The sequence below is a fragment of the Monomorium pharaonis genome, chromosome 7 (genome assembly GCF_013373865.1).
Source record: "Monomorium pharaonis isolate MP-MQ-018 chromosome 7, ASM1337386v2, whole genome shotgun sequence".
NCBI classification, from domain to species: domain Eukaryota; kingdom Metazoa; phylum Arthropoda; class Insecta; order Hymenoptera; family Formicidae; genus Monomorium; species Monomorium pharaonis.
Window position 1 is genome coordinate 18,797,012 of NC_050473.1, and position 27,945 is coordinate 18,824,956.

The 27,945-nt window shown below is 39.7% G+C and overlaps 2 protein-coding genes across 19 annotated transcripts in view; both read right to left on the reverse strand.

The window, feature by feature from the left end:
- LOC105839074 (sodium channel protein para) overlaps nt 1-23,967 on the reverse strand; it is a 57,897-nt gene extending 33,930 nt beyond the window's left edge. For 7 of the 18 annotated variants that reach the window (XM_012685117.3, XM_012685116.3, XM_028195220.1 and 4 more), the window contains exons 1-13: nt 23,831-23,967; nt 21,470-21,648; nt 12,724-12,879; nt 11,976-12,181; nt 9,594-9,722; nt 7,846-7,937; nt 6,861-7,073; nt 6,000-6,060; nt 5,521-5,830; nt 4,779-5,072; nt 1,173-1,625; nt 568-664; nt 408-476 (exon numbers count right to left, since the gene is read on the reverse strand). In XM_012685117.3, the coding sequence (XP_012540571.1) occupies nt 408-476; nt 568-664; nt 1,173-1,625; nt 4,779-5,072; nt 5,521-5,830; nt 6,000-6,060; nt 6,861-7,073; nt 7,846-7,937; nt 9,594-9,722; nt 11,976-12,181; nt 12,724-12,879; nt 21,470-21,616 (2,227 nt within the window). In that variant the 5' untranslated portion in view covers nt 21,617-21,648; nt 23,831-23,967. Of the gene's footprint in view, nt 1-407; nt 477-567; nt 665-1,172; nt 1,626-2,551; nt 2,609-4,778; nt 5,073-5,520; nt 5,831-5,999; nt 6,061-6,860; nt 7,074-7,845; nt 7,938-9,593; nt 9,723-11,975; nt 12,182-12,723; nt 12,880-18,733; nt 18,767-21,469; nt 21,649-23,830 lie in introns of all 18 variants that reach the window. The other 11 variants (XM_012685100.3, XM_012685105.2, XM_012685102.2 and 8 more) reach the window with 3 other exon arrangements.
- On the reverse strand, nt 23,843-24,352 carry LOC105839073 (uncharacterized protein DDB_G0271670). Its single transcript, XM_012685099.2, has one exon. It carries the CDS (start codon nt 24,350-24,352, stop codon nt 23,843-23,845), a length of 510 nt encoding a protein of 169 aa, XP_012540553.2.
- Nucleotides 24,353-27,945: the final 3,593 nt, after the last annotated feature.

The window sequence follows — 27,945 nt, forward strand, 5'->3', positions numbered from 1 at the left end:
TCCATCGTAGCGAACCGTATCGATTTACACGCCATGCTCAATCAGTAAACAAAAAGTATGTAACGTATAAGGAACACGAGCGTGATCTTAGCTGCGTCGGCTGGGATGAAAATTAAAGAAATGAGACAGTCGTTCGTTCTACTATGTATGTATGTATGTACAGAGAGGCGCGCGCGGCCCAGAAATGTCCAGCAAAACAGTAAACCAACGCAAATGGGGTAAGTATGACGAGGGAGGTTTCGAAAACCACAGTACATCGAACGGCAGGGATGCGCACACGGATAAACAAGATATATATATATATATACATTGGCGAGATAAAGGATGAACAGAAGAGAGAAATAGAAAAGAAAGAAACTAAAGAAGAAACTTGACGGAAAGATATGCGGGAAGGGACGCGGCATTACCTCCTTGTTCCGGCGTCTGGCTCTGGCGACCGGCAGCTTGCTCGATTATCTCGTTCAGCACCATTACATCTGCGCAAGAATGATAGGATCGAAGTAAGTTTGATTGCCGGAAGAGATCGCCCGAAGCTATTCGCTAACTATATAGTTCTAGCAGTCTCACCCTTCATGTCGACCACGGTGTGCTGCTGAGACGGCTCGATAAACGGATTGTCTTGTTGCTTGGTCTTGCCCATGGAATCTTCTACATCGGAAGTCTCCTGAAAATTTCAGACAAAGTCATGAAGATCGCTACGCTAACGCCAATACGCGGTTTTGATGTAAGACATGCACACATCGACACGTGAAATATCATCAGGATCAGTTTTCGTAATGAAGATTGAAATCAGTGGTGCCAATTTCGAGATCAGAGTCATGACACACACGCGTTGATTAAAATCACGGATTAAAAGCGATAAGAATAGATAACACTCTGCAATTATACAACTAAACGCGAGCGTGCTTATTTACGAAACGAAGATTTCCGCCGTTTAGTAGCCTCCGAAGTATCTTATCTTCTATAGATCCAGTTATTCCCTAGTAGTTGAGATCTCTCTCCCTCTATTTCAATCTTGTGCGATTTCAAGTATGCGCGAGGGTGTGTTCGGAAAGACGTTATGAGCGTTATCAGTATCAGTCTATCTTCATTGCTTGTCAAAAGTAGAACAAGGATAGACCGATGCTGGTGGCGCTAGGAGCGTTTCCCCTTAGACCTGAAAAGTCACTTACGAAATGATAAGTTTTCTGATTGGTGTCCGTAACGTGGCCGTTGGCCGGCGTGGTCTGCTTGTTGTTTCGATTCCTGAGGATCTGTTCCTGCTTGGTGATCTGCTTGCCGATGCTGTCGATGCCGCGGATACCGGGGAAGGCCAGGTCGCCGTGCGACGTGTAGGACAGCCGCGAGGCGTGCGAGGTGTAGGACGAGTGGCGCGAGCCAAGATTCGCGTAGTACACCGGCACCACGATCGTGCCGTTCTCCTCGGACATCGGCGTGACCGCGTTCGAGTCGTCGGCGTAGGGCAGGTGCTCCTGGGCGTCGAGGTACGTCGACAGCACGAGGGGCTTCCGGTCGCCGCCGGGCGGTACGAAGCATCGGCCGCGGCCGTTGCGTATCGTGAACTGGTGGCTGCCACGGCTGCTGCGGCGCAGATTGAACGGTGAGCCGGGTAGGCTCAGGCTCGCCTGAAATTACAACAAAGCGGACCACCGCTTTTCTCTCTCTTTCTCTCCGTCCTCGGCCCTCTTTTTTTTTTCTTTTTTTTCCCCCGGCGGCCGAGCCGAGGGCCAGCCCTCGGAAGGGGTGGCGTCTTTGCCACGGACGGCCACACGTTCGACGTGGTGACGTTCCCTCGGGACGACGATCGTAACATTTCCCGCGGAATCGATCGCGACCTATCGACCTAACGCTTTTCGTTATCGGGATCGTTTGAAGAGTCACGAGCTGTGATGCGCGAAGATTTTGCCCCTGGCGTTCGTTTGAAATAGATTTTTTTTGGCCGTGGTCTCGCCTTTTAAATATATAAATATACCTCAAATATGCCTTTTAGGGACTCGAGAGATTTTAGTCACTTAAATCGGGTGCGACGATCACGGCAGGTAGCTCTTCGGACAATCCCCGTTTTCCCTGCTCTAACTAATTAAGTTACGAAACACGATTGGCAAAGCGGTAATACAGACTGCCTGGTCTGGTCGTCTTCCGAGCGAACCGTAATTAATGTCTCCAATGATACGCGCGATATTGATCATTTTCTCGTAAAGCTAATTAAAAGAGAAGAGATTGATCGCTCAGCGAGACTCGTCTCGATGAAACGTTCGGTGATCGTTATTACGCGAGAGACGATCGATCACGGCCGATGATCCGCGCTTGTCTCAACTCGATGGAACGAAAATCCATGGAGGATGAACGAGCGCGATTGTGATGGCGACGGGCGATTTGTAGAGCATCGCCTGCGAGAATTGCGGGGAAAAACGCGCGGGATAATCGAAATGAAATTATGACGTCTCGAGGATAATGAACGCTGTGAGATCGTGATCATCGGGTCCTATATGGTGCTAATTAGTGTACGTACGGTCGGTGCTGAGACAGACACACGTCGTGACACACGTACCTTCCGCAGGCTTTCCTGGTAGGCATAAGTAAACTGGCCATTAGCGGCGCGAGGGACCTTAAGAAAAAAACAAGAAAAGATATCTCCTACCAAACGGCTCGTAACGTGTTCTAATGTGTACACCAACGAGGCACTCGAAATAGGTATAGTATATATGGAATATCACAATACACTTGCAGAAGCACACATAACACAATTGTGAATGGAGAGGCGGAGTAAGAGAGAAGAAAGAAAAAGATACGGCTGTATATAAAGACAAGATTTTTATCATATGGTGTGTAGGGAGAAAAATTACGAATCTAGAGATCTAGAATCTAAATGTGTAGAGACACGAAGCTCGGCGGTCACATCCGTGATTAAATTCCGTCAATTAGAGCGATTCATATCGCACAATTAAAAAAAAAAAAAACATTTTGCATTCGTGTTAAAATCGGTCCATGTCCAAATTTTTGTGTTGAATCTTTTACGCGTCTAAATGTTACTTTCAAACAATGTGATTTGTTATTTGAATATTTCGAGCTAAATTGACATTCAACATTTCCTGTGTTAAAATAACGCGATTTACGGATGAAAATGGACAAACAACAAAAATGTACAATTTTGATACGTGCACTTTTTGCTAAATGAATAAAATTACGTATGTCAACATAAATGTTAATTTTATTGAAGATGTATGTTTCTACAATTTATTTATAAACTATGTTCAAAGCGTTATATCTTTCGTTTAATCTTTTACGTGATATTTACATTTCTTCCTAATATATTCATTTTGTGCCAACACAAAAATTTAGTTGGACCATTTTGCACATATAAAAAGTATTTAATTTAATACCAAATTTCTTTTACCATTTAGCATACTTGAAGAAAACATTATTGTCCAATTATTTACGTTACCTCTGTAATTCGGGAGATTTGTTTGTTTGATAAAGAGAAATACAAGTAGAAAAATGAGTCCAATTGAAATTTCTCAAGGAAATAGCGTTTTCAATGTTAGGCAATCAACCGATGTATTTCGTATCTCTCCGCTAGCTATTTAATCATATATACTAAGCATATACTTCTCTGCATGCATGGCTCTGTAAAACGGGATTGAAATGTGTGTTCAATATGCGCCGTGTCGTTATACGGCCGGAATTCACTGTTCCGCGCGTTTCACTACGCGCAGGATCGAGGGCAGCAATATTCGACACGTTGAAACTGTATTTATGATATAACTAGGGCGAATGATTAACGAGAGAAGGTGACAGGTTCTATGCGTAAAGCCACCTATCCAAAAAGGGTCATGACATAATACGAGCAATCGAGATAGTCGTAGCGAGTCCCAAAAAAGATTCATACGAGTAGCAGAGTTTCACCAGTGGTTCGTGGTATTTTGACTGTTGTCAAAATTTAATCCATATGACAAGTATGCAAAAATTCCGTCATTCGAATATGAAGATTAATTACGCACTTAATGTAAACACTTAAATCTTTCTGTACACGTGCTAAAGATCCGAAAAATTTAGCCTAATGGTAACCCTCCAATTGGCAGACTACTTTTTTGGGACATCCTATACACGCCAAGCATGCTACAGAGCGGTGGATACTGTGTGGGAAGGCTCGACTCGTCGCCATTTCTTTTTCTCTTTCCGTGTGTTAGAGACATCAAGGTACGCTAGGTATTTACATTCCGATCTGATTGCGCCTACATTTGCGTTTTCCTAATACGCGAATCAATTAGGAAAGGTACATCCTATGTTAAATGTATAATACACTTGGCTCATCTATTCGATACCTGCGTACCATAGGAATAATAAGTCATTACCAAGTTCGCTTAATCACCCAGATTTGCATTCGCCGTGATTCACTGACTTTGCCCTGATGACCTGAGAGACCTCCACTCCGTCGGAGTTGAATTAATAAATACAATACATCACGTATTCGTGTTCCACATTCCGGTGAGAGCGGACAGATTTCCGGACTGACAGGAGGCGACCGATATTCCGAATTTCAGTGATCACTTTCATCAATCGCAGAGACCACCGACGAGTCGAGTCGGATCGAATAGCCTCGCACAAATTGCTCTCGTAGGAGCGAGGTCGGTAAAGGGGGATGGAAGGGACGGGGGAGAGGATCGCGAGGTTGATAATAGGGCCAACGCGGTTATATTACGTCAAAAACGACGCGTATAAGAAGATCGATACGTATGTGTATATATCATATGTATATAGCCCAGCCGGATACTTACGGCGCTGACTTTCCGCACTTTGTTGGCAGCGCTGTGATTGTTGTTGATCTGCTTGAGATGCCTCTGATCGCTTACGGACTCAATCGAACGTATGCTCATCTTCTCCTTGTTGTTGTCGTCGTTGCCCTTCTCCTGGCCGACGAACAGCTCGTAGCTGTGACACGAGAAATCCGACGGGGACTTGACGATTTGATCCGCAGCAGCCTCCGCGGCGGCGGCGACGGCCGCGGCTTCCGCCGCTGCGGCCTTCGCCTCGAGCTTATTCTGCTTCGCTATCGCAGCTTCCTCGGCTTCCTATTAACATTCATCGACCAATTCTTCCTATTTAACCAACTCACTCGGTATTACGAATCAGAATTTGTTAAGAATTATTGCCGACTCGGCGGATCTACAGCCGCAATATGCGAACAGCCAGTTTTTCTGCGTTAAAGTAACAAAGTTTTACAACTGAATAAAATTAACATTTATAACTGATTATATTTGTTAGTATATTTATACTAGGAGAGATGACTTTCTGCAAAAATTATTGCGTGGCAAAAAGTTACTCGCTATGATAAATCATTGCTTTTTATTTCCTTGTTGAATTGGTGCAACAAGCTATAGCTTTATTAAATCACCCCAATCTATGTTTTCCTTATAAGTCCAATTTTGTAAAGTAATAAATTTATATCTCGAGAAAGACTCATCGTCTTTTAATTCCCGATATTTTTCTGCTAAAAATATCGATCCTAGTATCACTTACCCTCATAGCTAGTTCCTCGGCGGCCTCTTCCTCCTCAGCCTTCTTCTGCAACTCGTCGTACGACATCGCGACAATAGCGAGGATCAAGTTCACGAGATAGAAGGAACCGAGGAAGATGATCACGATGAAGAAGAGCATATGCCACGGTCCGGCCGACCTTAGCACCAGTTGATACAGATTCTCCCAATAATCCTGAGTCATGAGACGAAAGGCGGATAGCAATGCCCAGCCGAAGGTGTCGAAGCTCGTGTAACCGTAATTCGGATTAGTCCCGAATCCTTGTAAACACGTGTACCCGGGAGGGCACTGCCTGTATTCAAGAGAATATGAATTTTTCGGTGGTGCAACACATATTTCCGGAGCTAGTTTCTTTTCATCAACGTTGCCACTTTCTCTCTCCCTCTTTCTCAGTAGAGACATCAATCTTAGATACGTTTAAGCTAATAATATTATCATGAAGGCGCGAATTATCAACTTACCCCGCCCCCGATGAATTTCCGCACAAGGGTATATTTTTAGCCTCGTCCATGTACCAATTAGCTGCATGAGAAATAACGATTTAATAATCGGTTATCGGAAATTTATTTTAAAGACTCATTATTCTTCATGAAGAAAAACACAATTAGTAAATAGTTACGCCTCATTTTTATTTCGGATGAAGTCCTTTGCAGATACAGCTTTGCTTGAAAGTGTACTACAAATAATTGAGCTAATCGTACTTTGATAATCTCGATAAATCACAGAAACACTTGAAAAAAAAAACCTAACAAGGAATTTAAGTTTCTCAGACAACATTTACACTGAGAGAAAAAAATGTCGAAGTATTGAGAACCAAATATTTCTTGTGACATTTTCTTCAATATTTATGTTTGTTAGAAAAAAATTTATTTGTGAAAGTGAAATATACATCTCTGTGAATTATTTTGTGAAATATACTTCTGAAATATATTTCTTTAAAATATACCTTACTTAAAGAAATAACATCCAGTGTGCGGATGTTATTTATAATTTAATTCGCCTTATTTAAATAAACCATTTATTAGAGAAAAGTACTTAAACTTTGCTTATGCGACATAAAATTTATTTTACTAAAAAAATTTTATTTGTAGAACATAAACCAATAAACCAAATTAATAAGTAAAATGAAGTGTATTTCATAGAAATATATATTTCGTTTTTACAAATAGATTTTTTAATAACAAATATAAATATCGAAGAAAACGTCATAAAAAATTTGATTCTCAATACTTCGACATTTTTCTTTCAGTGTAAGTTCCTTTTTCTTTTACATGCTTCAGACTTGCGTGGTTTATTAATTTCACGGAGGGGCCGCGACTTACTTTCGTTCTTATTGAATTGACTCCAACTCTCGTCAGTGAGATTACCCCAGGAGCCGTCTTCAGGAAAGTTCTTTATACACTTTTGCGTGAGGACCCCCATGTAAATCTGAAGGCCCATCAGCGCAAAGACGGAGAGGGAGAACATCGTCAGGATTATCACATCGCGCAGGTTCTTCACGGATTCTATCACAGCGCCGACAATGGTTTTCAGACCTGGACAACGAGAACAGACAATGAGAACGGTAGGTGATTCGTAGCATGGGAAGGCAGCAACAGTCGCGGCAATCTGGAGAACCGACACGGCTTGTCGTGCGAGAGAAGTGGCGGTACGATCGAGGCAGACGTATGCATAGGGTGCGAAATGAGTACCTCTGCCGAAAAACTCGATTTAAAAAGAAAAAAAGAAGGAAAATATGATTTTAAGCGATGGAGAAGAGCGTCATGACGCACGCGACTTTATGGATAGCGACATGAAAACTTGTTTAACATCATGCTAGACCTGTTCCATGTGAAACTACGGCTTACGTAGATAAAAAATGGAACGTGTAAAGGTCGTCGGAAGCATAGCCTTCATGACAAATCGCCTGGTATACGATCAGATTTTCTCTGTCTCCATCCATGTTCGAACGCAGTTTCGTGCATCGAGTTCGATAGCTCGTAGAAATAGTTTCGGGACGAGCGAGAAAGAAAAAGAGGGAAGAAAAATGGGGAGGGGAACGAACTGATGTAAAGAGAAAAAAATCGGATTGGTCGGGGTGAATGTCGGCTAGACGTATGTTGTAAGAATGGCGAATGACAAACGAGGGGGGGGGGGAGGGCCGATGATGACGCCAAGGGCTGATACAAGCTGCAGTGAGACACGGAACCGTTATGTAGGTATGTGATGAGACACGGAAGATGTACAAACAGCGAGCGCGACGAGTGTTGACTAGAACCACTATGTGTGTATTTTGTGTCTACGGGCACTTCTATATTCTAAGCATACCTGGTACAATAGCGACAGTCTTCAAGGCTCGGAGGACTCGAAATGTCCTGAGAGCGGCAAGGTTGCCTAGATCTATGCCCATCGTCACATAACTGCAATACACCCGAACATCACACACATTACAGTGATACGAACAAAAAGGTTAAAAAACAAGTTAGAGAAGATCGGGGCGGGAGTTAACGGTAGTTACGCAAACGGTTACTCGCTACTTTTCCTATTTCCTACCAAAATATCTGCACGAACTGCAACGTGTGTATCGTAAGGTAGCTATTACTGCATGCACGATTCAACGTAACACGCTGCATACAACTTGCCACGGGATTCGAGATTGCATTTTCTTTTCCCCCAAAACTTATACTACTCCCGTCAATAATTTTAACGATTAAATTATTTTTAGCATCATCACGTATGCTTTCAACGTGCGATATCATGCTGCTCTTTATTTTTGAGGAAAAAAAAGACTCTAAATTTTTATTTCTTTTAATTAAGAAAAAAAAAGCACTTGCATTGATAATATCGCATTAATAATTTTTGTAAGAACTTGCTGTACTTTTGACAAATATCTTTTGACTCTTCGTAGTAAGATAAAATCTGTGATTCTCGTTTTCCAATATTGTTAATATTCTCGTCATGAAAATAAAAGAAATTGGACAATTATAGTGAAAAAGAAAAACGGTCAATGTTCCCAGACACTACGAAAGATTATTGAATCTCGTGACACGCGATTTCGGCCGTGTTACGAACCGCAGTCGAGTACTCGAGACTTATCGAGTGAAACGTATACACGTATCGATCATCTATGAACAATTACTGAAGTAAGAATGTATGTATATAGATATGTACTAAACTACAACAATTAGTCAACTGACTTATCGACTCGACGAGTAAGAGTACTAATGTCTAATCAACGTATTACGAATGGCAATTAAAAAACTTTTTATTTATCACTAAAAGAGGCAAGAAAATAATACTATCCCTATCTAAATGAACTAATGTAAGTACCTAAAAAATATATATATATAAGTACACCCTTGAGTGTACATGCGTGTATATGCACGTTCGTGTCTGCGTGGACTGTGAGGCGTATAATGAACGAAGAGATCGTATACATATATTATTTAAAAAAAAAAAAGAAGTATATAATCGATACTACGGAAGTAGTCTTACGTTAGCGTACTCAACGGATCTAGCGGAGAAGTCTACTGTCATAACCTGGAAAGATCTAACTTGATACTAATTAACGTTTCGTGAGTGAACTCATCAGTTTAGGAACTTCCGATCTAAAATTGATCATTTTGATTACCGGCATTTGTCGTGACACGATATTACAATCCGCATCTGTTCTCTACTGAAAGCCAATTGATTCACTTAATTCGACGCTGTCAAAATATATAAATCTGTAAATAATTATTGTAAAAGTCACCGAATTATCCCGGGAATAATCTTCAGTTTTTGTAATTTTCGAAAGAAATAAGGGTATACGAAATGAATTTTAGTCCTCGTAATAACGTTTCTTACTGCGAGGTCGATGTAATTAGCACGACGTATAATTTATAAAAAGATTAAGAGCGATACTCGGGCTCTTCTATTCCACAGAGTCTCCGCGACTTTTTTCTCGACAAAATGGCGACGATCCTTTTCCTCGCCGTACTCTACCGTGTACTTTTTAAGATTATTTTCCTTTTGCTTTTTTTTTCTGTCCTCTTGCCTTTCTGTCTCTTTAAGAAGAATAAGTTTTAACTACTCACGCTAAAGTTATAACTACGAAGTCAAGCCAATTCCATGCATCTCTAAGATAGGTAAAAGGCTGCAGAATGAAACCCCTCGCCATCACCTTAACGGCGGACTCAAATGTGTAGATGCCCGTAAATATCACTCTGAAAACAACAAACACACCACTCAGCTTTTTAAGTGCGCCTCATGTGATTCTCTCTACCGTCTAACACGCTTGAAAATCACGCGCGAACGACACTCGCGCAAAATTGTGATCATAACTATCGTTATAGTGTTTCTATCGTACATCCCACGTAATTATTTTCTATTTCTAATTATTGTAGACGTATATTTGCTATATCATACGTACATTTACATTGTGTAAAACTTACAACAGTAGGACTAATCTATTGATAAACTCAGAAAAACATGCTACGACAATATATATACGTTAATAGTATGATCACTTTTGTCGACGAGGCTAAACGCTCGCATCTAAACACGGCAATAATTTCTGACATGTATATTTTACCCCGACAATAAACTATTGGCTCTATCTCAATATATATAAATCAACTACCAGTGTACTCGCGTCTCAGGCACACGGTGCACGCGAACGAATTATTCACATCGCGAGAAATAATAAAAGAAATAGTTCATCACACTCGGAGCTTAATATTTCAATTACCGGCATAAAAAGTGCGATAAAAAATAAAATTAAAGTCGAGTTTTTCGATTCGTCATTTAATATTTAACGCTGACATTCGTCTCACCGCTTATATTAAACATTTACCGTTTACCCAAATTTTGAGACACTCCGAAATGATATCCATAAATTTGCAGTATATCCCTGCATGTTGAATCGTTCGCGCGATTTGTTGCCCGTCGCCTAGTGCTATCTCTAGAGAGACTAGTACAAAACTTACCAACGGAATACAATTTATCACAGTCTCTACTCATATATTAGAGCTATAACATGTAGAACATTTCTTGAAGTATCTATACAACACAGGTGATCACAGGCCGTAAGCCTTCGATGAGATTTTTTTTTTTTTTTTAACTGAATAAATATCAAAACTACTAAACCTGGCGGTGAAAACGGCGAGTTCAATTTTGAAACTCAAAAATAAATAAAAAATAAACGAAATATAAAGAGCTCGTTAATGCTAAGCAAAAATAATAAGATAAACAGTCAACATGTCGAGCTAATACCAATTTTCACAATATAATATAGTTTATTAAATCAAAAATATATCATTATAAACGCTATTAAAAACAACTGTGTTAAAATTGTTAAACAAATTTCGAAACGTTTCGACTATACATAGTCCTCTTCAGTCGTGCCAAATTACCAATATTTATGAAATTAAACATGAGTAAAATAACGCAAACGAAAATATAATTAACCATTTAGAAAATGATGCCGATTGAATATCCATAAAAACAATGCGTATCGTCTATAAAAATGTGTCATAATAATTAAAGCGTGAACGAATAAATAATACAATCAAAAACAGTCGGAAATTATAGTCAAAAATCTTGTCGAGAAATAAATAATCTTGTCAAAAATAAATAATCGTCGACGACAAACGCATCTCCAGCTTTAGGCACGTGTCGCCATACTAAACTATGTAAATCACTTAATAGCGAGCTTAAGTGTGTATTGTCGGTCATTGCAGAACTCTTGTACATCTTAAGAAATAATAACATTTCTGTCTCTTCCATGTCGCCTGCATTTGCAAAATGTGACGATAAAATTTAGATAATTTTCTTTGTTCAAGTATCAAATATCCCGGAAATTGATATTAAAAAAAAAAGAGATAAACGGAGTCTAATTAAACTGATTAATTAGGTAAGTGTAATATGTATCATCGTTAAGATGAATAATATTAAACGATATTATATAATTTAATATTTATAAATAATTATAAATATTAAATAAATATTAATAGCGATATTAATTTGTAATTTATAGTCAAATATTTTGATATACAATATATATTCCATAAAATTAAAGTATCAAATCGCAGTGACGAAAAATCGAAATACAATTTATATAATTTTGCAAGGAATAGTCACAGAAGTTTAAAAAAATATATTTTGAAGTTTGAAATATGTATTAAAATCTAAATATTTAAGTGTCTAAATAATTATTTTCTTGTTTCCAAAATATTTATTTTTAGAATTTATACCTCGTCATGCGTGTCATCAATTAGAAATGGCCATTTAGCTTTATTGAGAAGTATATTGGCTATTCACCCTAGTGTGTAAAACCTTCAATTAGAGTCTTCTCGATAATTTCATTTCTAATAAGAGCGAAAAAAAGAGCTTGGCTTCCCGCTCGTTACAAGTATTTGCTCATTCATCATCGCCGATAGAGTCACGATTCGCAAATGAGAACGGCGAAAGATACTCACTCGGTGGACTCGATGGTGGGCGAGGTGGGCATGATCATGAGTATACAGTTAACCAATATTGTAGTGATGATGAAGAGGGAAAAGATCGGGTGAACCAATATGTATATGGCCACGCGCCGGATAGGGTTGAACGGATCGAGCATCCACATCGCATCCGTCGCTGAGAATCTGAATATATCCTTTCCCTTGCTAATGACGACGAAGGTCTATGAACAGTACCACAAAATTCATTCAGTTCTGCGAAAATGCAGTAACCATGGACAATTAAAAAAAAAAATCGCCTTGTGCTCTCACGGATTTAATCGTGTGCTTTAAAGACGTCAATATATTAATAAAAAATATTCAGCTTCTTTTCAACGAGACTCCCAAAATAATTATCTCGGTTTAGAAAGAAACGGAGATATTTTTCAGATATAATGGTGTATAAAATTGTGTTGAGAGAGAAATAACATACGGGGAAAAGTGCTTCTTTTCAAAATTGTGTTCACGATTTTCGAACTTTACGTGCCTGTGCAGTAAAATAATGAAAAGATCGCGATACAGATATACGGCTTTTAACGCACCATTACAGCCGTAAAGTAGTTACACAAAGCAATTACGAACTCGAGGGGCAAAGTTTTGAAAATAGCCGCGCGAGAGGGCGGCGGTCATAGTGAAGCGGCGCGCCCGCTCTAATATTCCGCATCTCGGCGAAAACTCGGCCCCTCTGAGAGCGAGTTAAAGTAATTAGTGCGTCAATTCCTGGTACCCTTTGATTGTGGTAGAAGCTATCAATATCCTCGAGAGGTGTGGAGGCCAGCTCGGGTGGAAAATCGTTGTGCATTCGGACCGGGATCGGCGCTCCCTGCTCAAACATTGGATCCGGCTGAGGACCTTCGTCCTCGTCCTCGTCGTCATACCGTACCTGCGAACGAGATGCTCGTAAGATTATCCCGATGGCGCGATATCTCTCCGCCGTATCGCGTTATCACGGCACTTTGCCTGGGCAGAATGACCCTCGGATGTCTCTTGGTGTAGATTAAAAAATATATATATATATTATCGCAAGTAATTAAAATACAAAAGGATGTAATTCTTTGTAATTCAAATTCTATCGAGAGAGAGAACAGAATTGTTTGAGTGACTGAAAACATTCCTTTTGTCGAAGCGAATATGTCAAGGATATATGGACCGCCCGCGTGTGCGCGGGGGATTAAAAAATTGACCTCGTCCGCCTGTTGTGCGTTAAAAATTTTGCGAAAAATTTTTTTTAATGCGTTCCATTATTATTTTCCCACGTCTCACGCGTGGAAAAATCAAATTGGGCCGTCGCATATATCGCATTTCATATCCGACCGTAAAAAGTAAAAATAATCGAGCGGATCGATGGTTATAAATATTTCCAAAATATCGATTTCTTCGACCGTAAATTAAACGGACAATAGGTTTTTGCGCTGTGCGCGCAATTCCATTCTCACATTCGACGATGACGTGCCGCGCGGGGTAGGGGGGTGCACACAATGTAATGTAAAATTAATTTTCAAATATTTCAGTAATTCTTCGTTATTCGTGACACAAGAATGTCTCATACATAATTCAACAGGGATACCACGACAACGCATATAATAAATTATATTGCGAATACGGCTCTAAAGTTTTTCCCACGAATTCTATATGCGAATAGATTTTTGGTGCAATTTTGCCCAAATGTATTTTCGCGAAAAGTATGGAATTATTTAATTGCTCGCTAAACGTTATCGAATTTTATCGACCCGCGTGCAACCCTTTTTTATATTTCGGCGATATGAAATATTTCTTTTTATTGCCGAACTCTGACGCGAGATTTTTTCGCGGGAAAGGCGACGTTGAAATATGCATTTACGAGCACCCCTGTAGTACCGCTAGAAATATAAACTTGACCGTATAGAGAGGGACAGGAGCCATATGGCGCCGCGTTCGGCTCCCGTATGTGGAACGCGAGCGTGAAATATTCAGTGCCCCGTCGTATGAATATTCTCGAACAAATCGCTTCTTTGGAAATATTCATCCGCGTACTTTTTCTAAGTGCACCAGTTATTCATAACCCGCTTTTAGATGAGCCCCGCGAATGCGTCGCGAATTCTGTGCGTCACACAAAAGAACAGAATCTCAAACCGTGTGGATCTCGTGTGTGAGAAAAAAAAACGGTACAATTATTAATAAGCGTCTTGCGTGCGATTTGCCGACGTGTCGCTTTTCCCGGGGGAGGGGAAGCGGAAAAAACGGGCAGATAAGCGTTAAACTTACTGAATCCCCCGTACGTGTTCGCTGATAAAATTCAGAAAAACCGTCATTATCTTTTCCAGCCGACGGCCGCTTGCCGCGGTAATAAAAAAAAAAAATCACAGCGTCGCTGCCGAAAGGCGGAAGCCCTTTGTATGCGGAACAATACCGCGACGCGTGTTTCGCGCTGCGGAAGCACGCCGGTGCTAAAAACGGGTCGTGAACATACGAACCTGAAGAAGGTCCACGCGATCTTGCTCGACTTTGGCCCCTCCTACGGCTCGAATCTCTGGCGAGTCTTAATTTAATAATAAAAAAAAAGGAGACACACTATTCCTATTTTTTTCTTTCTATGCCGATAAACTCTGACTGGTACTAGGTTTTGCCTAAGACGCTCTAGACACAATCAGCTCTATTCTAGGCCTCTATATATATATATATCCGTTCCCCGCCGTACGGCGGGGACGTATAACCGCAGTGTGATGTCTCCCATCTATTCCAGGGCACAAATTGACATAAAAGCGTATATGCATGGCGAATAAACGTCTCCCCGTACCGAGATAAAGCGCTCGGTGTTACGTGGTCTCTCTCTCTCTCTCTCCCCCGTGGGGAGGCGACCCCGGGAAAACGTTTTTCGTACTCCACGTTTACGCGCTTATGTAAATTTATGCCGGGGCCGGGAGTTCCTTTTAAGACCTCGAGACCGCTCAACGATCGCGCAACGGTCGCCGACGCGTTGTTCGCTTGGCGGCGAAAGGAACCGCAAGAAGAGAGAGAAAAAAAAACGCGGACGAGATGAGAGATCCGTTCGGTCGACCTGCGCGGTGATGTAGACCTCAGTCTCTTTTGTTATGTGTCAGAGATTTTTTTTTTTTTTCCTTTCTTTTGAGGCAGGTGTCACCTACGCCTATATAGGTAAAAAGGCTACTCTAGAACTCCGTGTACGGTCTAGATGTTACTATAAGATCTAACTAAAAGTTGCGCAAGCCAAAGTAAGCGTCCGCCGAGCACAACGCTGCTGCTGCTGCTGCTGCTGCGCGCGAAAGCACAACGCCAAGACTCGTGCCGAAAGTTGGGAAAACTCCTCCGTGGTCGAAGCCCCGTGGAGTCTGCCGACCCCGTTTATCGGATTCGATCACGAAGCCGTGAGGAGGACGAAGCAATGTGCGCGTGAGAAACGCGTGGGAAATCGAGCTCGCCCTCGATTCTCTCTTCCGCGCGAACTTGACTTTCGTTCGGGTCTCTCGCGTTTTGCACACGGGGACAATAACAGACGCCGCCGCCGCCGCCGCCGCCGTGGCGCCAACCGACGGGGTGGATTAAGATTGTTCCGAAGCGAGATCCGCAGTAGTACGGCGAAGTTTCCCTTTCTCTCTCTCTCTCCTTTCCGAGTGAAAACTTGCTATTATCGCGCGTCCGTAAATCAATATTTCGGCGGATGCGGCTGATGTGCGCGACTCGCGCGCACTTTGCTTCGCAGCTGGCATCGATGGTTGGAGATCGAGGGGGTGAAAGAAAATGAAATAAAGTTTAAGAGAAAATGAAACGAAGGATAAGCGTATACATGGCATTACGATCTGCGTGAAGCGTTGCAGATCTGCAAGGCGGGCAACCTCGCGACCTCCGCTCGAAATATTCATGCGACGTTTATGTTACTGCGCATATCTCCGTGCCGCCGCCGCTCCGTAGGCGTCGCATTTTCTTGATACGGAACTTTCTAAGCCCGCGATCATATATATATCTCCTGTCAGAAGTTACGTGTCTGAATTTATCACCCGCGGGCAAATATTACACGCGCGTTCCTAGGAACCCGCTCTTCGAAATCAAGTCGTATCAGGTTCGACGCAGCTTTGAATCCTTGAACCATTGCGTGATCCGAGTCCGGAATTAATTGTTACCGCACGGAGAAAAATATATTCTCATGCCGAGAAAAGCAGTTTCTTATTTTTTAGTTTTCTTTTTTTTTTTAAAGTAACGGTTATCATTGCAAAGAATATCTTCTTGATGAATGGTCTTCTAATGCACTCATTATTTAGTTAAAACAAACTTCTAGGTATACGCAGAAAAATGTGTACTTGAATTAAATAAGCACATAGAAAAAAAGGCAAGTGTCAAATTAACTCTTCTTAGAAGAGAACATTATAATCTTCTTAGAAGAATTAAAAAATCTTAAATTTCAACAATATTATAATCTTATTTCAATACTATAATTGTTATTTCAAGAATGTAATATAATTATTTTGATAATTTTATTCTAAGAAAATTATAATCTTCGATTTGTACATACAGTATTTTCTATCCAACATTTTTTTCCTTTCCATTTGAGAAAGTTATTCTTAAATAACAACAATATCAGTTTCCTGATTAAACTATATAAAATCTTCAAATAAATCTTTACTCAAGTAAATTTTTTTATTTAACGTAACATAATCTTATTTCAAGCTTTTTATTTTGAAACTAAAGATATTGTCAAAATAACAATATTCTTCTTTTCTATGCATCATTTATTTTAAATAATTTATAAGTTTATTCGCAAATCTATCGTGTAAGTTCGTCACTGAGTAACAAATTTATTTAAAATATATTCTGAATCCTAGTAATTTAATACTTTAATTAAGAATATCAAGTTAAAATGAAAATTCGATTTACTTGTTGCTTTGACTTTTCTTCGATCCAATTTTATAATATTCATTCGAGGAAATGTAAATTTCTTTTTCAAATATATAATAGTAAGTTTTTCTAAAATTTGTGACAAATAATATTTTTAAGACTGTTATCAAGAAAATATTCTTTATCGAAAGTAATCGTTACTTATATTATAAGGAAAAAAATAAATTGAGTAATCGCTTTGCTTGACAGTAGAATAAATATTTTTCTATATACGGAACGTATACAAAATAAGAAAAAAAAAGGTAGTTAATTTAACTAAATCTTTCAGCTTGATTAAATTTCTTCAGTTGAAGCATTCATGTATTCAATTTAAATATTTCAATTCGAGAATTTCGTGTACTCAACTGAAGTACATAAACCTTTGAACTGAAGAAATTTAATCAAGTTGGGAAAATTTAGTCAAATCAATTACACGATATAAATTACTCGTCTCTCTCTCTCTCTCTTTCTCTCTCGGCTAATTCCCGGTGCTTGCAGCAACCGAGGCGCTTGTAGCTCCAAACAGCGCGCGATTGTCTTCCGTCACAATTTGATCCTCGGGGGCTCTCTCCTGTAAGCGTGTCGTAAAAGCACAGTGATTCTGGAAGCAACAAATATTTCGAGGGAAAGCCGCGCGTTTAAAGCGTTTAAAGCGCAGCTCGCTTTCGATCGTAAGACGTCAAGACACTTGCCAAGGAACGTGTTACTCGTGTATTTGCAAACAATCAATGGGCAATATACAGAAGCACGCTGCTTAGTACCGTGTGTATAATATGTGTGTATGCGTGTATGTGTGTGTGCGTGTGCGTGTGCGTATGCAAATCACGAGACTTTATCGTCATGTTCTCGGCCACGATGTAATATACCCGGAGAGCGGGGGGAGGGGGGGGGGATATTCACGCGATAAGAAAGATACGCGACATTGAGATATCACGGAGCCGAATCGCGCGCGTATCCCACCGGCTAAGAATAGCCTCCCAAATTAATTAATCAGAACGTTTCGAATTCAATGCCTCGCGGATTAAACTTGCACATCTTTGGCATTCGGTCGATGTATCGATTCGGGATGATGACGCTCGGGAATCAATGTACACCGTGGCACGCAGAAAACCAGGGATTGAAACCTTTTTCACGATTGCGACCAGCCGTCACACGATAAACGCCGAATCCTCCTTGGGAGGATCAATCGCCGACGTTCGAGAAAGCGTCGGACGAAAGAGAGATTGTTCGCGATCCATTTGTCAGGAAAGGTATTGGTAAGAGAATATAGTTTGCGGAAAATAACATTTTAAAGGAAAACATTTTTCTGCTTTACTTTTTTGGTTCAAAAGCAATGATAAATAGCCCGTAAAAACTTTCCGGAAAAAATTAACGTTGCTATTAACAAATAAAATTAAAACGATCTGTAAGTTGATGACTAACATAAATATAAAATCGACTGTGCAAAGACTTCATCAGCGTCGGATATGCCGCGGAAAAAAAAAGGGTGTACGGAATCGTCCGTTGTTACTGTCGAAAATATCGATTCCACTTCGACATTTCAAAAGTTCATTATTCTTGTTTTCAATCCCTGCGCAAAATGTAGGCAAGTATTGTGTCGTACGTGTGACGTTGGCCAGCGAGTGAGTGACGCGTGTCTGGTCGATCGATCGACCAAATGCCGCCGAGTGAGGAAAAATCGTGAGATCGTGTGCGTGTCTGTTTGCGCACGTGTTCCGCAGTGTGCATGTGCGTGTACGTAATATATATATCGGTGTATACATGTGTGTGTGTGTGTGTGTGTGTGTATTTATAATGTTAGTAAGAGGTAGAAGAGTCGGATGTGAGATAGAGAGAGCGGTATTACTTAGCGTGACGTAACGTCTTACTTCTTTTTTCTTTTTCTTCCGTCCAAAACCTCCCTGAAATTGGAGAAATGGAGAAACAGTTGTTACACACAGAGATACAGAGAATACAAAGAGGGGGGGGGGGGAGAAGTATCAGTGAATGAACAAAATAGAAAAAAAAAATATATTAATATGTAAAAGAGCGGGGGGGGGGGTGGGGCGCGGTTAAGATAAATCAGCTATCGGAAAGGTGCGAAACCGAATCGGGCGGGAGAGTTCAGAAAAAAAGAAATAGTAAGAGAGAGAACAAGATTAAAAGGATAGACGTGGCGAGGAAAGGAGGAGAAAGAAAACACAGTGTTACATCACGACACAGACGTACGACTGGAAATACACCAGGGATCAGGCAAGCTGGATAGAGGGTTTTTCCAAGCACATCAAGCTTGATCGGGACTGGATTAAACCGTTGGAAAAACACGGCTCGTCTGGAAAACTCGAGGATACTTTTCACAGAGAATTATAGCCCGTGTCGTTTATCGACCATTTCCAGGATACTCTAAGAAATTTTGCTGATACACACGGACAACCGTAATAAATTTGTACGTTTTTTTTTTACGGACGTTTGATTACGATGTAGCTTCTGCCGCAATTAGTAGAGAAACGTAATGTATCTGTCTAAACTTGTTGGTTGATTCATAACTTTGGCGTACATTTTTAAAAAAATGGAAAGCAAAAATAGTAGGCCGATACATGAGATTTTTTTAAATTTATTATAAAAAGGGAGAGAAAGAGAGACGATCGATGATAATCCAGTCTTGATCTCGCTTCTCTCTCTCTCTCTCTCTCTCGTTCTCTCCTTGACCTTTCATCGCTAGAGTATAATACAAGGAGGCAATAAAAGGAGAGGATTTGCTCCTCTTGCGAAAGTAATTTTCAAACAGCGCGATCAATGTTGAACGATAGACGCGAAGGAGGAGGACGAGGAGTAGGAGGTGGTAGGTTAATAAATAAATCCTCTCCTTTTATCGGCGTTGCTGTTATAGCCGTGGGGCAAATTAGGAGCGCTAATTATAAGGATGTAAGGGACTCATTCGTTGGATTTACATTAATCACGCTCCTCCGTGATAATCATCTCCCATCGCGTGGCACTCGCGCGTTATTCATTAGCGCGAGTGCGGCGAGGAGAAAGAAAGTGGAGGTAGCCACGACACATATGCGATATCCACGCACATAGATAATGTATATATGTATGTATATATACTTATATAGTATACATATGTATAAGTAGGCACAGAGAGATAAAGTGGCACAGACATCGAGCTTCGTATACGTGACAGATCTTTCGTAACACACACACACAAAACATTACTCGACGACAGATATATGTATGTATAGATATACATAAACAAAGGGGGTTCGAATAGTCGTCGGTATAGAGAGATAGTTTACATCTTCACTACATTAGCGATAGAGATCAAGCGAAACACTCAAAGGACAACAGTCGAACGGATAAGGGAGACAGATGTAAATAACAGGTTGCAAATTTGACATATGTGTATGTAAGAAAAGAATGGTGGAGAACAGGTTTCGCATACGGCGCTACAGCTAGGAGAGCATAGGATAGTCAACGACAAGGCAGTTCATACTCAAGATCAATCATTATAAACAATCGATTTAAAAAAAAAAAGGGATGTTTCCATTGAATGTACTAAACGTCTCTTAAAGAACGAAGATATTGAAGAATAAACATCGAATGCTGTGATTTATAATTTTTTTATATGTACAATTTTTTTTCAATTTCACTGCTTGTTTATTTAAGTAAATTGAATTTCTATACCAAATGCATTTGACAAATGTGATACTGTTATATCGCTTTGGATGTTTGTCGAAAGCGTGTTTTACTCGTTTCTCTATTTGTTCTGCATTTATTTTGTTCCGATTACTTTATTAAAAAAAATATATTTTTCCGCTAAAGCGTTTTAAAAGAAGAAATTTTATGGCGAAAATATTTTATGAACGTAATAAAATCTCAAGTATGAGTAGCGGAACTTTAATGCGAAACTTTTTAGCGCATTTACACAAGCGCCCGTGGGCGCGTTGGCTACTTGGTTGAAGAAACGAATTCGTTCAAAAGCTCTAAGATGATCTGTTGTGCAATAGGATTTTCAGTTTAAACGAATGTTACATCCTCTTCGTGAAGGTTTGTAAACCTTTGTTGTTACATTGCTCGCGTCTCGCATGAATGCATATGTACACGTGAATATGTACAGAGGGGACAATGATTGCGTACACAGGGAAATTAATTGACCGCACAATCGAGCCTGGCAGGAAAATCAGCAGCGTCAGATAAATGTACCCGCTAGCATTAATAATATCAATTACACAGTTATTAACTCAAAAATTATACAACGGATAACAACAAACTCGAGTTTGGAGAAACGACAAGCGTATATGTACAACGAACATTTATGCAAAGCATATACTTTCTTATTAAGTTACCACCGTGATCTTTCTTTTTTTTTTTACACTTCAAGCAAGTAGTCTCTTCGAGACTTTTCATGGAAACGGTTGAGAAGGATCGGAATACCTGAACGCGATCGTCATTACTGGAGGGGACGACCGCATAATTTATTTGGCGCTACTTAAGGGGTTGTCCTACGGAGTAGTACGCAGTTATGACGAGTTGTGTGTATCGATGTTAAGTTAATGCGCTTAATTAAGAGAATTATATTCATATAGAAAATACGCGATCGTGCGATCGTACGGTCGCGTTCGTACCTCGCCTTCCGCTCTTCTCTGCTGAAGCTCCTTCTGCCTAGCCTCTTCCTCGGCGATGCGAGCCTCGATCGCTGCCAGGGACTCCCGCGTGAACGGACGGAACAAACTTCTTTCTTCCTCTGATACAGAGTCAGAATCTTCGGACATTGTCTAGGCTGCGCACAGCTGAGCCACCTTCCCTGCGAGTGCGAATCGCGATCAGTGACGTAAAGGTGGGTAGAGAACTTGAGCATGAAATGAGGCAAGTCGAGGCAGCGTCATCAAATATCCCGAATTGCAAAATTGAAGTCTTCTGCGTGAGGCAACACGAGACAATTGTTCGAAGTCACGCATGAGTATAATACAATTTTTCGAGGTCCGTGTTGTCCCATGATTGCCATGATTGCGAGGATAAATTTTAAGAGAAAATTCTCTCCGTGTATAAATCATTTAAAAAAAAAAAGATGTGTGTGTGTGTGTGTGTGTGTGTGTGTGTGTGTGTGTGTGTGTGTGTGTGTAATATTTTCTATATTTAATACTATAAATAATTTATCAGTTTTGCCGTGTCATGCACGGTTGTTCTCCGCACGCGTGCTTGGACACATTCAAACTGAGCCTGAATTGTCTTTGATAAACTCCGAGACTGTGTGCGACGGATAATCTGAGACAATCTGCCGCGCATCGTCTGCACCTACACGCTGATACGGCCTCGGCCTGCCTCATTCGCATTCGTGCTCAAGTTTGTATCCACATTAACACTACACACTGCCGTTCATAAGTATTTGCCCACTTTGCCTATCTTAATTGTCTATCTTAATTGAAAAGCGGGAAATTTGAGGAAGACTGAATCTCAATCTTTCCTTCATAACCTTTTAGATGTTGGGTTTGATAATAATTTTGGATGGTTAAACATATGGGCCCGTATTCAGAACGCGCTAACAAAAATGTTAGCGCGTTGTCATCCAATAGAAAAATTTGTTTTTTTTATAATACAGATTCTTCTACTGAATAACATTTTTGTTAGCGCGTTTTGAATACGGACCATTGTATTCTACATATAGAGGGTGATTGAGAATTTATGGTACAGCGCTTGCATGTGTGGCTTGCATTAAGCCCGGAGAATTTGGCTGTCCATAAATTAATATAACTATTGCGAAAACCACAAAATACGAAACTTTTCCATTCGGTTTAGTTCGTTCTACCTCTATACAAGTACACTATATACAACATCATTGTCAAAAATTTTTGGCTATCCTGTATACAGAGAATATAATAGAATTTAAACGAAATTAGACGTAAAAAGAAATCTATAAATTGTATAGAGATATTTAAACTTAGTGGGTATTTTCTTAACGATGAAGAAAAAGAAAACGAAAAGAAACACATAAAAAAAAAAAAAAATGATATCAATAGGCCAACGTAAATCAAAATCGTAAATCCGAAATAACGCATTTTATTTCATAGATTAATGATTAATAAAGAATAACCGTGGAATCTGCGAAGCTGTTAAGGGGAGATAGATTAAAAAATTTTGAAAATATCGATTTCATGTTTTTATTGCATTTTTTTAAATATTAAACGTCCGGAATGTGTGTAAATCAAATTCTATTCAAAACCGGTAAAAATTAAAGAAATTACAGAATTTAAATTATTGCAAAATTTTCGCTGCATTGTATGGCACGCTAATATATTGCTTGTGCCATTGGATAATGTTTTAAAGCGTTTTTCCTTTTTCTCTATGAACTTCTATCACAACGGGACAGCTATTGTTTATCGTTTGTAACTAATCGTTAGGTAAGAAAGAAATAAGTTCTGTTAAATCTTGTTTTTCTCAAAACAGTCACGATATCTCAAAAACTAACTATCATTTGGTCATAAAGTTTTTACAGTACTTTCTTTGCTATTCAATCTTGTAGGTTTAAAAAAAATGTCTAGCTCTGTTTTTTAACAACAGAAATTTTAGGGGAAAAAAAATCACGTTTTCTTAAAAATGAATAAAACCAAAGCTCTCCGCGTAGAACAGATTTAAATCTCCTCTTCAAGATTCTTAAAGCATTTCTGCTTGAAAGATTTTGTAAGATGTTACGATGATCAAGCTTTTCATATAGCATAAAAAGATTTTTAGATATAAATAAACGTACATTACGTCTACGAATGAAACCTCTTATTTAATTCATCACTTTCTTCGTGAAAAAAAGTTTCTGTGAAAAACAGCTATTCTAATCCTTTCAAACTACCATCTCCCCTTAAATAATTGCGAAGGCAGTAAAGTAAGATTGACGTAACTAAATATACGAGGCAAGACAACGGAGAATTACAAGGTGGACGACAAAAAGCGAAAGGTCTCGTCCACCCCGATCGACCTGGGGGAAGGGGACTCACTTTTGATCGGTGCTAACAGTTCCTGAAGTGTGGTGTGCGCGTGTTCCACGACGCGGGGGGGTAGTAGAGTTGCTGACGGGTCCGGTGCTGAAAGCGGCGCGACTTGCCGGCTACCGGCCGGTTCCTGGGCGTCGTCGATTCCGGGCGCGTCGTGCCGACGATGCGGTCACACGACGCCGTTACGTACGGTCGGACGGATAAGGGCGCTCCGTGCAGCACGTCGATTGCCGATCTGCCGCTGCTCTTGCTCTCCCTCTTCTTGTCGATCGCCGTCACGCGAGTACTGCTGCTGCTGATGCTGCTACTGCTGCTAATGCCGTTGCTGTCGCTGCTGCTGCTGCTGCTGCTGCTGCTACCGCTACTTCTAGTTTTGTTCCTGTTGCGGATGCTGCTGCTGCTGCTGCTGCTGCTGCTGCGGCTACCTGAATCTCGTTCCAACGAAATGGCGACGAGAAATGACGAACGCGCTGCGGCAGTGCGTGCTATGTCGGGGACCGTCCAACGCGAACCAAGATTTTTCATGTCCGACCTAAGGAGGAGTCGAGAGCAAGCGCTGCGTTGCGATAAGAGCCGAAGATATGGTAATCCCGATGTTGTCAGAAGAGCGCGATTGTAACAAATAGCTAGTCGATTTCGTGGAATGTCGCATTATGCCGCATTAACATTGGCTTGCGTTTTTTTTTTTTTTTTCGACATTTTCCACGGCGGAAAAATGAAAGTTCAACAGATTTTAAGGTCATACGCCAACAATCTGACGTTAAGTCTTAATTATAAAAATGTGATTAAAGTATTTCTTTCTGAGATTTCAATTATTTCACGAAAGTATTAGTGAGTACAGATAATGTCACTGAATGAAAAAAAAAAACGAGTTACTCCTGCAAATGGGCTGTCGCCCTTCTGGGAAATGCATACTCACGTGTAAATGAAGCGACGGGTGCGATCAATCCGTTATCCGAAATAACATAGTCTAGTCCTCGAATCGGTCGATTTTTGTCTGCAACAGAAACAGAGAAGCCGCTGATGAAATTACTTCTCCAATTGACATCGCGCGTGAAAAAAAAAAAGATCTGAAATCGACGTGACACAATATGTCGCGTAAACCACGAAATTCGCATAAACTTTATCAACAAATATTTTCAAACACAACATATTTTGTATAAAAAACGGAAAATAAATTTAAAATATAATATTCCTATATAAGAGATAAAATAGAAATTTAAGAATTCAAATTCAAAATATCTTTTTTTACGTTAAAAATATCCCTATCTTTGTAGTATAAATTTGCAATACGATGCTATTGCAATTTAACAGAGCCTAAAAGTATAGTAAATTTTATTAAAGAGTATGGTAAAATTGATTAAAAGTATAGTAAAATTTACTATACCTTTAGTAAAATTTACTAAAAGTATAGTAAATTTTATTAAAGAGTATGGTAAAATTGACTAAAAGTATAGTAAAATTTACTATACCTTTAGTAAAATTTACTAAAAGTATAGTAAATTTTACCAAAAAGTATAGTAAAATTCCTCAAGATCACACATTATCCTACAATTGCCAGATTTTGAGGGTAAATTTTAAGAGAAAATTCTCTCCGTGTACCAATTATGTCGATACTTGATATCTACGAAGAACGGGATCTTCCTTCACGACGAAATATCGTATTTCTATCGCGGATGCCTAATCTCCCGGCGTAAGGAGAAACGCGTATCGATTTCTCTGGATCGTTTTTTTTTTTGCGGATTTCGGACCGCGTATCGTCGAAGAGAAACACGTGATAGACGATGATCGCGCGTTCACGGGGGTTCATGCCGACCACCCCTAGCACACAAACGGCGGAGTCGCGGAAAGGTGTCGGTGGTCTTTGACCGAGTTTCGCGCGGTCGATCATATTCCGCCGAAACTCGGTCACATGCGCTTATGCATCGGCGCGGCGCGGAGCGGAACGCTCGACCCGGCCCCGGCGATACGCAACGTAGGAAAAGTAAGAGTGAAGGGCTGTTGTGTGTTCGCTCAGTGGAACACGCATGCACATGTAGAAGAGTACTACGTCGAACGTCCGGGTTCCACACGCGGAAGTTCTCGCCGATATTTATGGCATAATGGGTGTATTATTCTTTTTGTTGACTTTTTCTTTCTCCCTCTCTCTGTCCCCCTCTTTCTCTTTCTCTCTCGGCGCATTCAGAGCTTTTATTTATTAGAAAGGTCTTTTGCACGACCAGGTTCCACGTGTTCGCAATCTCGGGGAAAAACGAGGATTTGTAAGTCGCGTACAATTGTACGTATGATTGTCGTTCTCTCTTTTTCTCCATCGTTTCGGCTATATTTATTTATTATATTCAGGTCTCGATTCTTATTTCAAGATTTTTTTTTTTTTTAAGATGCGAATATTTCTGTAGTTGCTATATGATGTTAGTACTTAAAACGGTACCAATTGTAAGAAACGATTAAATAAAAATGTGCGAATCGAGATTTTTTACGCCGAATAAAATTGAAACGTTGATATACACGGAGAGAATTTTCTCGTAAAATTTACCCTCAAAATTGGATAATTGTGGGATAATGTGCGACCTCGAGGACTTTTATTATACTTTTTATTAGAAATTTAATATACTTTTAGTAAATTTTACTAAAAGTTTAGTAAATTTTACTACACTTTTAACAAATTTTTTAAATAAATTTTACTAAAAAGTAAAATTCCTTGGGGTCACACATTATCCCACAACTGCCAAATTTTGAGGGTAAATTTTACGAGAAAATTCTCTCCGTGTACAACTTTTAATTGAACATCATTATTTGATCGAACATTAATATATAAATGATGAAAACAGATTTATATATTATGAGAAATTTATGTGATATTTCTTATAGTATGGAAATAAAATGATATAAATGTTATTTTAAATGTTATTTTATAACATTGCCGATACATACGCGATTGAAACTTCTTAGATTCGAAATTCTCGAATCTAAAACAATTCTTACCTGATTCGATTTGATTCAAATAATTCGTATGTCTCTATCTTATAAATACCGACCTAAAAGCTGATATCGATTCGAATTATCAGTGAACTGTTTCTGTTATCGTACGGGATTTCAAAGCTGCTGGGAGAATATATTAAAAATACTTATAACGTAAACACAATCTTTCTCGCTAATCATTTGAGTAACAAGTTTTCTGAATAACGAGTTCTTCATTAAGCAAGAAAATCGTGATCATTCATAAAATCATGAGTTGCTTAAATTCGTTCCTTCATGTGGCTTACGATATTAATCTCCATTGTTATATTTCCTACTTACTATGTGGAACATTTTCGTTGCAAGGCAGGTGTTTTCAGTATTTGCATAGTCCGACCTACTTAAGTGCACAGTACTAACCCTTACATTTCAAATGCATTCCAACATGTATATCCGATAACACAAAAATATATATGGCGACGGATATTACTGAATCACCGAAGGAAAGTTAATTAAATCTGCGTGCGCTCCCCAATTTTTATTCTTACAGCTTTCCAATAAAATAAACGCATGCTGTTAAACTGCTTTCATAAATCTTGCCGGGCAGATTTAATAGCGAAGTTTCGCAACTCGGCAATGAACATGATTTCAACTTTCTTGTTAATCCAATTACTAATTGCGAGAGTGAATATAAATCAAAAGGTATTTTCTATTTCGTCTTGTAACGTCACATTTGACTATCTCGGCTAATGGTAGCCGTGTTGCTACATAGAATCGTAGAAGTGGAACAAGCTATACCCTCTAGCTATGGTTAAAAAAAAAAAGAAGAAAATTACAGATAGAGTCGCAAAGCAGAACTTTCGTTCCGATATTCTTGTTGTTAATTAGACATTTATACATACACGCAGCAGCAAGAGCAATTACGTTACTTTCGACGTAAGCGTGTGTATCGTGCTTTATATTATTCAGTTGTCCAGTATAGTTTTTCCATTTACGTAGGAAATCGATGGTTTACAACTTCACGAGATGGCCAACGCGCAAATCGCGTGTCTCAAATCATTTAATGCATGTTTTTTTTTTCCCCCTTTCTCTGCTGTCGCTGCTTTATATCGTAATGTAAAATTTGCGCAGTCGCGCGTGCTCGAAGCTACGTGATTTTA